The sequence below is a fragment of the Notothenia rossii genome, assembly GCF_949606895.1.
Source record: "Notothenia rossii genome assembly, chromosome: 1".
Classification (NCBI taxonomy): Eukaryota; Metazoa; Chordata; class Actinopteri; order Perciformes; family Nototheniidae; genus Notothenia; species Notothenia rossii.
In genome coordinates, this window is record NC_136912.1 from 78,424,191 (window position 1) to 78,436,293 (window position 12,103).

Here is a 12,103-nt window from a genome sequence, read left to right on the forward strand (position 1 = left end):
TAGCTTAACTTTTTACACGAGTTTGTGACTGTGCTCATGAAATGTGTAGCTTTCTTGGCTGTTGGGTCCATATTTATGACATGGAGTTTTATGCGCTCCATGTTCCAAAGAGAGGAAATGAAACTTCCTCATGTCTCAGACAGTGTGCAGCATGTAGTCTGCTGCCCTAATCCCTCACCTGCTCCACATTAACAAATCCATATTACCTTCAAGCCACCTAATCTTGGGATGTAGTTTCTGTCAGGTAGGATTAATAACACCCCACTGTGGCCTGAGTGTTTGAATCTATGTGTATGTGTTTTCTATCTGTCTAAGTGTGTCCACCCCCCCCCCCCCCCCCAACCTCCCGTCTTTAATAAGCACGTTGTTATTTATGGTTGTAGTTCATCGACGGACGGCTGGCCAAATTGAACGCAGGCCGCGGCTTCTCGGACGTGTTTGAAGAAGAGATCACAGAGGGGGGCTTCTGTGGAAGTGAGTAGTGCTAGACGTGTCTATCAATTAGTCACATTATATTTATTTGCCATATTTTATGTTAAAGGCTGTAGTTATTGTGCTAAAGTAAGATTTAAAAGCGTTGAACACAACCAGGAGAAATCTCTAAAGAACAGGCACTAAGCACCTTAACTGCCTTAATAAAATTCATCTGTCTTTAAAAACTCATGATGAACTGGTCGAAACCATTATAAACTTTAAAAAAAGATGGCCACAGAAAGAATATTTTATAGTCTAGTGTTTTTGTACATTTTATTTTAACATCTGTTTTTGAACTCCTTATGTTTTAGTTTGTTGGATGTTTATCTTTTCATGAACATGCCTGTGCCCAATTGAATAATTATTGAATCAAATGTTAACATTATGCCTTAAAGTCACTTAAAGACATTTAAATATCCCCTCATGGTGGAATTGGTTCATTTTTAATATTTGACTTGCATCTTGACATCTTGTCATCTGATGAAAACATTGTTTCATTAGACCAAACGTTGTAAATCTAATTGAATGTGGCAAAAGAAGAAGAACTAATACAGTTTGGGCAGGATTGAACATTATGAAATGTTCAGTTTGTGATCCAGACATCAGAAGTTTGAACTCCCATAGGAACGCTCAGACAAATGATATCATTGTGATTACTGCACTTCAGGTTGAAGTTGTTTTTACAGACAAGAAAACGGAAATAGCATCTGTATAACATCCATCATATTATTGGGTTCATCAGTTCTGATCCTCAACCAAACCCACACTGTCATCTTTGATTCAATCCCGAAACATTTAATAGCCTTGGACAACATAGAAAAACTCCTCTTTCTGCCCTAACAAGTACTTTTCATCCAGTTAATAATAATGTTTTGTAAGTCTCACTCAATGTTTTTATCTTTTTCTTTATGACAAAAGAGACGGAGGGAAAAGGAATAATGGCACAACATGTATTATATAATTATTTGTATCAACTCATTGTTTCCTGACGCTGTCCTGTTATGTCAACACAGAAATACTTTTGTCAGATGTTTTAAGATGTTTCATATTGTAGTGTGTGTAGTTGTGAGACAGTGTAATATACACAGTCACTTTTGCTCTGCAATGTTAAAGCAATGCTATAGTCTGTGAAATGATTCATTCATATTCTCATTGTTTTACCCTCCCCTCCAGGTAATTCAAGGTCTTACCAGCAATGGATGCACACCGTGAAGGTAATCGCAGAATGTCCTGCACATCACAGCAAAATGCTTTTATCTATGGCTGTTTTTATGTCTCTCATTTCAATCCCGAGGTAAATTTAATTGAAGGTGTGATTGACACAACTCAGTTTTTGAAGTCCTGGTGTTGCCTTTGGAATGGGGGGGGGGGGGCTGCCTGGATGTACAGATCCAGCTCGAGTGCAGTTTGGTGTGTGAAGCGGCGCGTGCAGCAGGACAGTGGAGACAGACAGGGGGGGAGACAGACAAGGAGACAGAAGTGATTTGACGTGACAAGACGTCCTCCGACATGACATGTTGATCTGGCAGCAAACACAGGCGTTACTCCGCTGAACCGACCCAAGAACATAGATCTCTCCCCCCTTCTTCATCTCCTGTCTCTTTCCTCCTCTCCTTTTCTTCCCCTATCTCTCTCTCTTTATCTTCCTCTCCCTCCTTTCATCTCTGCCACGGCCCCCCCCCACCTCTCTCTCTCACTGACTATCTCTCCCTCACCCTCCCTCTCTCCCCACGCCGTCAGCTAAGGCTGAATTAGTTCTCTAGAGTGCTCTTCAAAGGTTTGTTAAAGTTCACATTTCCTGACTGACAGGGATCTATACGAGGGGCCTTCACCTCGGCCTCACTCCTCCTCTCCCTCTGCCGACTTCTGAAACGCTGTCTGCCATTTACTCTGTTTAGCCGTTTAGCCGACGCTTTGTGCTTACACTAAAGACCAAACAGACAAAAAGAGTGAGACGCCAAAGGAGAGATGCAGCAACTCTGTGTGAGAGAGAAAGAAAAGAAGACAGGCGCAGAAAGATATTGGGTGCCATAATGTCAGTCTGCACAACTGAAAGAAGAAATCAATCACACGCATCTCTTCCATCGCTGCGTCGAAATAAAGCCCTCCTGAATGCTTTGAATCCTGCTGTTACAATGCCTCAGCTATATGATCCTATGCTTGTTGTCACCATTTGTAATACTGCACTTTCATTACAATAATATTAAAAGCTGCAGACAGTTTTGGTTGTGTGTGATTTCAACGATTAGTCCTTTCTCTGAGCGTCGAGTGATTTTGACGAGTGTACTGTACATCACAGAATGACAAATGCAAGCAGAAATCACATCAAATAATCAAATGATTGTCAAAGCATTTCGACTTGCTCCGAGTAATTCATGTTGAAATTTGATAAGATAACGATGTGATTGCATGCTGTGTGCATAAATAAATGTTTAATATAATAACATTTGAATGTGTGTGTATGTGTGGAAACTCACCCAAAACGCCTCTCAAGTGACTGACTAATGCATTTCTGTGTCTATTACAGAGAGGAGGAGCACTCATCAACACAGCTGTGACTAAAGTACGTTCTCATGCAAAACGATGATTTCATGTTGTTTAAAGCACTTTTCATGTACCGGTATATCTACGGCACCTTGAAACATCAAGTCTTCCTCTGAAATAGTCCTGAGAAACTTAAATGACGTTTTCCAGGTTGTTTAGTGAAAATGAATCAGTGTGCCTGAATAAACGTCAAATTGACTTCTGTTTTGGAATTGACGGTGGAGAGAATGCTCCCATTGTTCCTGACTGGTGTGTGTTTGATGAGCAGTAGCTTGCCGTTACGTGATGTCCAATAGGTGGTCAGGGTGCCCTTTCATGTTTTCGCCTCCTTTTAGTGTGCGAGGCTCTCTCATCCAGCCTTTTGTCTCCGTGTTTTTGCCAGAGGGATCAAAGCATTTCTTGATGTTACATGAAACCAGAGCAGAATGTTAATAACATGTTTTGATTAGTAATCCGCCAATGTGTGTGTTGTTTTTCCCCTCCAAGGCCAAGAGTCATGCCAAGAGGGGCATCCGGGACTTTAAGGGCCGACTTAAAGCGAGGGTGAGCATCACGGACCCTCACACCTCTCTGTCACACGTGCACATGCTTGCAGAAACACGCGTGTGCTACAGATACAGTAGACACACACCCCTCTCATAGAAACAGACAGGAAGGCTGCTTTACATGGAGTGTGTGATTTTGACGCTGGGTCCTTTAATGACTGTTGAAGCCTGCTTAGCGCTTTGTTCAAGGCTGTACATTTTTAACCAACGCCCCTCTGGCTATGGCCTGTCATGTCATCGGAGCCCCGGCCCCTCTTTCTCTTTTATTGTCTGCATATTTCATCAGTGAGCCTGTGATTTCCTCAAAGCTAATGTAACGAGGTGTATGTTTCCATAAGCCTGAAGAATTTGATAAGGCAATAGCAGTTTGATCTGTCAGTGGGAGACTGCAGAGAGGGCACTGATGATGAACACCAAGCGCACACATACACACACACAGTGGCAAATAGAGGTGTTGAAATCTATTAGATTTGAAGTTAAACAGATTTCCAGTGCGCTCATAAATTCATACCCAAATACACAAATGAATTAATTTGACTTTCACACTTTGAATCTGCAGTGCATTTATTCAGCTGACAGCCACAGATGTCGACACAAGGACATCAATGCACAAGCATATTGAAGTTAAACTCATCACTGGTGGTTACCTTGAATATAATTGGTATAACCTTGTAGGGAATGTTTTAAAGGATACGGCTGGTGATATTAAATAAATCTGCTATTAAAAAAAAAAAGATACAATAAGCAACGATATGTTACTTCTTCTCTTAATTTTTCCGATTGCAGTGACATGTCCTTGGCTGTTAGACACAAACACATTTGTTCCTACTGAAGACAGAAATATTTAAAGAAGGGTCATGGGAATATATTCTTTGTTTTCTATATATAAGTCTCAATTATTTTATAAATCAGCAGGGCACAGTAGTTTTTATCAAATGTCACTCAAACACATGTAAGTGGTGCATTTATATGTGAACATGTTTAGCAGCAGATTTGGTGCATGACTGGCAATACACAGTGTGTGTAGAAAGCGTCTGATTCTATAATCGTTTACAAATGTCACTGAGAAAAAAAAAACTGGATAAAGAGCATTACTGTATTGCTTTAGTTCAATACATCATTATATGTATCACATTCAATGCAAAAACACATTATTCTCCATGTACAGTAACTCATATTTGAGTTAGTTTGGTGCTCTTACCACTCCAGTCATATATGATTCACATTTACTGATGCTCTCTCAGGAAGAAGAAGAAGAGGGGGTGATGGTCTGTGCGGGGTCTCCCACCAGCACCAAGAGCCTGTCTCCAAGGAGACTGCAGAAGATGAGACGGGTATGATACACACACACACACACGCACACACACACACACGAACACACACACACACACACACACACACACACACACACACACACACACACACACGAACACACACACACACACACACACACACACACACACACACACACACACACACACACACACACACACACACCACACACACACACACAGATGCACATCAGTAAATGAGTTAACTACATGTACCCTGGCTGATCATACCAGAGCTCAGTTTTCACTTTACCGACATGGATGCAGTGTTCCACTTCTGTGCTCCTTCTTTCCACATTTTGCTCATTTCTTCCTCTCTTCCTTTCCCCATCACTTTTTTTTTTTTTTTTTTTTAAATCTTCATCCTTCTCTCTATTTTCCTCCTCCTACTTTCTCTCTCTTGTATCCACTCTTGGAAGTACAGTAGTTTGTCGGGGTGCCAAACGTAATGATAAGCATTTTCTTCTTACAACGCACTCATGTTGTACATTCAGTATTTTCCTCTGAACAGCACGGACAGTAGAAGCAGCTCATCTGCTGGTCAGCATTTCCTCTGAAGAATTTGCTTGTGCACCATAAGTGCATCGCACGTTTTTTTGTCTTTGTTGTGTGCAGAGCTGGCATACAACTTGCAAGCAGATGCACGCTCACAAAATACACATTCATCAATAAATGTATCAAGAGATAAAATGAGAAGGAGTGTGAATGTAGCAATGTCACATATAGCTCTTGAAGTAGGAAGCTTAGTTTAATGTAATTAAAAATGCACACTTCTGTACATTGTTTAAGACATACAGCCTGAGTTACTGGTTAGATATTCCACCATATACATAAATCTATGACTCACAGCTGGAGCTTTTCCACTGCTTATTGCTAAATAAGAAAATGCCAAGTGGACTTCCAATTCTGTCTAAAAAACAAAACACAAAAAAACATGCCTGCATGCACACACTGACATTTTTGGTCACAGTCATGTAAGAGTGTGATTAGGAGAAGTTTGTGCTGTCTCTAATTAGCGTTGTGTTTCCTGTGTGTGATGAGGCTGGAAAGTCTTAGCGCGGAGGAAGGTGTGACGGCCGGGGGAGAGGAGAGGAACGGCAATTAGGCTTTTTCGAAAGGCCTCCTCGGACACCCCCCCCCCCCCCCCCCCCCCCCTCCAGCTAGTGCACATAGAAAGACTGGCCAACACAACACATAAAGATTAACCGTTAACATGCAATTGATGTGCACACACACTCACAAACACGCACATACGCCGTATTCAATACACACTCTCACACCCCTGTCCCCACCATTGAGGCCTGTTCATTGCCACAGTAACGGGTCCCTGGAGACCACTGGAGGGGACACACGCAGGACAGCACTGGTTATGTGTGTGTTTTTGTTTGTATATAAATATATATATATATATATATATATATAGGTCTATACTTACTGTGTCGTCCATCAGTTTCTTTTCAGCTGCTATTCCCATTCTCCTCTTTTCACTTTGCCTTTTTGCATTATTTATACTTTATAACCCAGGTGTATTAGTATATTACGAGGACCCTTACACATTAAAGACCCAACCCCCTGAGGAGAGTGCACTCTGACATCCCAAGATTTATTTTAAGTCAACTGAAACTAAGACTGGAAATTGAGAAGCCAAGAGCCTTGATAATGTATGTCCTGTCAGAGTGCAGTGACCCCTGAAAGATTGAAACTCTTCAAAACAGTACATTTTACTGGAGATAGTTGGCTGCTTCAAGGTGTTGTTGTATTTCCACGTTAGTCATATTTGCTTGGTTGATTTCATTTGAATGCGCATTACTCAAAATGGAATGCTGAAAAATAACACTCAAAGTTTTTTTTATGTCCAGTTCAGGAATAATGTGTTTTTGTTTATTAAACACCTCTGCAAAAAAATATTGGCAGTAAATAAAGACTCTTTAAAGGTTCTTCATAGATTCTTTTCAAATGCAGGTACAATATGCCAGCCATTTATTTACTTTCACCTGACTGTTTAAAGCAAACTGTATTTACATTTGACTTAGTTCAAAAGAATGTTGGCGGAAAAATATAGCTATTGTTCTTACTCTCTCTTATCCGTACGCCTCTTTCCCTTCAATCTATGTTTTCCTTCCTTTTTTTTTTAGATTGCTTCCTATGAAATCTTGATGCTGTGCTCTGCCCACAACTGTCTTGACCAGGTGTTCATTGCACGGGAAATTGCTCTCAGTGGGACTAACCTGGTTAAATAAAGGTTAAGTCAAATGAAAAAAAATAGAAAACCTACCATTATCCTCATACCTCCCCCGCCTTTCGTGCCCCCCCCCCCCACACACACACACACACACACACACACACACACACACACACACACACACACACACACACACACACACACACTACAGACTAGCATTCCTAACTCCTTGTTCACACTTATTATTTTGCTGAAACAAAACAAATTATTTTTCCTTTTCTTGAATTGATATCGTACCCTGCTTAAATCAGTGAGAGTAGACAGATCATTCCAAACCCCTCTCAGAATAATGCAATATAATTCAGCAGAGTGACTCACAAAAACATGGAAAACATTACATCAAATTGAATTAGCACCTCAACTCAAAAAGGTTCAACAAATACCGAACATTATAACATTCTTAAAGGCAGAACGGTAGATTCTGAAGGTGTGCCTCATTAACTGGCAACAGTGTGTATATTGAAGCTAGTGTGAGGCTTTTGCTTTTTGAACCAAATCGTATGCATAATTGAAAGTAAACTCACATTACCATAAGATCTATATGTATACTTTAAGACTTAAAGCCACCTGCTGTGTCTTTACCTATAGAACATTGAGTCCAAAAACAAACGTTAGTCCTTTCCACACGTCCCTACCTCTGACTAAGTGACCAACAAACATTGATTTACCTGCTAATATCAAATCAGAAACATGTTGTCATCTGGCGCTCCCAAAATGTGATTAAAAACATTCCATCTTCCTGTATGAAAGAAAAAGCCTGATACATTTGTATCATTCATCTTTTTCTTTTTTTGCAAACCCCTCCATATCTGTCCTTGAAATGAAATGAATGATCTTGGAGAAGCTTCCTTTAATTAATCATAGCAAAAATAATCAGAGTTATGAAATTCACATTCTATTTGATCAGCCAACACATGTACCAAAGTAAAAGTGCTGCTGTCATTTTGCCTACATATTTCAGCCGTATCTGGCGATGTGGGTGATTCGCAGTGTTTGGTGGGCTTGTTGATTAAGAATGTAGGAGTAATCCTTCCGTTTGACAAAAACAAGACTGAATTGGACTGCTGACTCCTTGTCTGATACAACAAACACAGCCATTGTTCTGGCTCTTGTATGCTTTTGCGTGCGATTGCCTCCTCTGTTTTTTTAGAACTGTATACCAGGTGTGTGTGTTTAATGTGGTATTGTGCTGTGAGAATCTGCAAAGAGAAAGTGTCTGAACCTCAGCTCTTTTGTACGTGTATTTGATTTTGGGTGCTGTATGTACACAGTCATGCATGCATCTAGCAGTTAGCCTCAGGTTGGAGACAGCAGAATGACAGCTGTTAAGAGAGCAGATGAGAGTGGAGGTAGGGTCATAGAGATGGACAATGACAGCCCCAGGCTCTGGACTCTTCACCTGGTGGGGGGGGGACACAGGGAGCTGTTCCTCTGTTTTACATCTTCCTCAAAGTCACACAAATACTTCAGTGTGTACCTGCTGCAGCGTGTGTGTTTGTGTGCTCTATCAGTGGGAGACAGCTCATGTGTTCACGGCCGGTGGACACATACGTGCGCTGTACACATGACTTGTGAAGTGTCTGCGTTACACCAGGAGAAACATTTACATTTATGTGATTTTAGCATATTAGTAGTATAACATACTTGTTCTAGTATGTATTTTAAATACAATAACACTAAACTTGAGGTTTTGCACAGTATTAGACATTAAGTATGCATTATGTTCACTACATTAAATACAAAGTTATTATGTGGAAAAAATGCAAAATCTATATATTCTGGATATAATTATTCAATCAATTATTTCACAACCTACTTATGAACTGTAGATTATAAAACACGCAGCTTGTGTGTGATATCATTTATACTAATTATATTTTTTAAGGTAATCGCTAATGGTAAGTAGCTCAATATAATTGTTGTAGGATTCAAATTGTCGATAAATATTGTATTATAAAAAGTTAGGATACATTACAAAGAAGTTTAAGTACAGTGGCTCTGTCCATAGTGGTGTGTGTGTGTGTGTGTGTGTGTGTGTGTGTGTGTGTGTGTGTGTGTACATCATTATGTGTATTGTATGTAGTCTCCACTTCATTTAGTTTCTCCCCACTTCAGAGACACACTGCTCTCACGCTGAAACCAAAGTGCCATCTCCTGGCAGCTTCACAGTACTGCAGCGCCACATTCACAGAGACACCTGGTGATTTTACTAGATGACTTTAGTTTAGTGTCCAACAGAATGAGCATAATGCACATTTTCCTTCTTTTATATGGCTCCTTTTTTAAGCAAAAGGGAAGTTGGCTTTCAGCAACAGCCAGTTGGACAGACGAGAAATGGATCTTGCCTCAAACGCTGTTTTTTTCTTCTGTGAGCAGCTCTTAAACAGACTTGGCCGTACTTCTGCAAAGGCTCTGCCTCTCTCCAAGGTTTGTTTGCATTTTACCGGCGTCTCTTTACATTCACTGCCAAGCTGTGAGATCAGTGCCCGCTCAGAAATACCATATGAAATGTATAATGTTAGACTGGCTATTAAAGCCTGCTCGCATTTGGCCCTGTCACAGAGAGCCACGGTTGTTCTGCAAAACCGGTCATGCAGAGAAAGAAGAGAAGAGGAGAGGAAAGTTTGTTTCTCCAAATGCAGCTACTCGAATGGATGGTGATGAACTATTTTCCCCTTATAAACACAGACATTAAATGTAATTTGTTGTATCAAATGTGAGGCTCCTTAGATATATTTCATATCTGGGTTTAAAGGGTTAGAGTAAAGGATAAGTAAGTCATGCTTACAATTCTACCCTCATTTGCCCACAATCCACCACTGTAAAGGATTGTTAGTGGATGTGATATACATTTTAAGCCCAAATTAAAGGTAATTCTTTCACCAGGAACTCATCAAAAAGATTACAAAATAATGTTCAGATTTAAGGAACACAAGAGGATATTCACCCTCTTGAACATGCTTGATTGAGATAGTTTGAGTGAAAAACCCTGATTGTTGAAATAATGCTGTACCTCCTCCTGACTCGCTCTCTGCGATCTGTTGGGTCTCACTTGTGGCGAGGTGCTGGAGAGGAATGGAAGCGAGAGCCAGGAAGACCGAAACGGTGACATCTGTCACTGAAGCAAAGGGATGGAGGGAGACAGGAAGGCATGGGGGAGAAACATTTTTTTCATTTTCCCCTTCGCTTTAACCGACTGCAAGAAGCTAATGAAGAAACAGTATGATCATCTGCTGCCAGGCCTGGGGAGGCAGAGCTGTTTTAACACAGGACCTGTTCGCACCGGTTTAGAACATCTCCTCGTGAATATCTACATTTGAAGAGTCTTTCTATATTTTTGTTGTTCTTACATTGACACGCAGTTCATCTAAATTTAGTTGTGATGCTGTTGATTTTGACAGCTTTTGAGGAGCAGCAATACATTGTCCTCAAGTGACTAAATCTTACTTTGTTCCTTACATTAGAAGTTAAATAAATTCAAAAGGTTGATAGATTTAAAGAAAAGTGTGATAAACCCACTCGTACTATCGTAAAATGCTTGGTTGTAAATAGTTTAATCTTAACTGCTGCACTTAAGGGTCACAGTGAAGAGAGGGAATGACAAATTGATAAAGCCGTGAAGTGAGGTACCATCCATTTACTGCTCCCTATGGAACTTCCTCTTGTAGACGGCACCAAAGCTGTAACTGAGATCAGAGGGCCAGGCTTCATGACCTGTGTCTGGTTGTGTTTGGGTTCACCTTGCTTTAATAAACACCTAGACACAGAGAGGCCCTGCTTCCCTAAACACAGCCCTCTAAACTGTCTAAATAACAGTACATACGTTGCATATTTGTTGTGTTTGTGTGTAACTGTTTGTGTCCAAACCCCCCCCCCCCCCCCCCTAGTGTCTCACAGGTGCATCTCCGCTCTGTCGGCCCTCTTTGGCAGGCTGGCATATCGGCCTGGCCCCAGATTTACTGCCCTGACACAGGAATCCATTAAAGGCTGTTTAGGGATCCCAGGCCTGAGCCCCTCTGAAATGTCTTTCATTATAGCTCCAAGCTACCATGGAAGGGGAGCGGCTCGGCCAATCAGCAGTGCCACCACATGTGTTCGTGTTTAGCTCGATGGCTGAGGGGCTTAAGTGGCTACTGCACACATCTCCTCCGCTGACTTTTATGGACAAAATGGCACTTTAACTCTTTGTGTTTTTTTTTGTAATAGGGTGCGTATGTGACCGAGTGTGTATATGTGGGTGTGTATGTCTTCCCTGGCCGAACACGGGCCCTAAATGAGGCCAGGCCAGCCACACGTTACATTCCGCCTGTCTGGCTGGCACTGCGGCGGCTAATCAAGACCGGCTTGGTTCACGGGTCCAATACTGCCCCGACCTCCCCCCCATCCCATCACTCTTAGGGGCTTTGAGGAGTCTTTCCTCGCCTCTCAATACTTCCTTCATTCCTTTTTGAATTAATTCCTCATCTTCTTATTCTGGTTTGGTGTTTTTTTCTTCTTCTTTTTGACGCTCTTTAACTGTCTCTTCCTGTTCTTCACCTTTGTGTCTCTGATTCACGTTTACCAAAACCACAATGCAGCCTCACAAACACTAAAGTCTTCACTTCTTAAGCACACCCCGGTGCTTCACACACTTTTAGGATTTTAAAGCGCCTTTTTTGTGGGGGCTTTGATAATGTGGCTACGTGAGTCTGCAGAGAAAAATGCAGAGAAGTCAGAGAGGTGGAGCTAAATCTAAACTTGCTTACTGTACCCCTCAAGTGCTTTTGGAACTGAAGGACAGTTTCGTATATTCCCGTAAACATAGTCACAGGAGGTGTGCAGCAAAATGTGAGAAGGGATTTGGGCAAAATGCAAAGAGTGTAAATTGGAAAGTGAGAGATAGTGTTAACATAAGCGAACACGGGCATCCAGAGAGAGAGAGGAACATGTGCGTCAGAGTGGAAGGCATGTTAATAAGTGGCCTGGGG

At 41.3% G+C, this 12,103-nt stretch overlaps 1 protein-coding gene across 2 annotated transcripts in view; it reads left to right on the forward strand.

The window, feature by feature from the left end:
- The window catches only part of dennd1b (DENN/MADD domain containing 1B), a 106,011-nt gene that overhangs the window by 86,913 nt on the left and 6,995 nt on the right, over positions 1-12,103 (forward strand). For both annotated transcript variants that reach the window (XM_079641956.1, XM_079641957.1), the window contains 5 exons: positions 384-474; positions 1,648-1,688; positions 3,002-3,037; positions 3,505-3,561; positions 4,808-4,897. In XM_079641956.1, the coding sequence (XP_079498082.1) occupies positions 384-474; positions 1,648-1,688; positions 3,002-3,037; positions 3,505-3,561; positions 4,808-4,897 (315 nt within the window). The remainder of the gene's footprint in view (positions 1-383; positions 475-1,647; positions 1,689-3,001; positions 3,038-3,504; positions 3,562-4,807; positions 4,898-12,103) is intronic.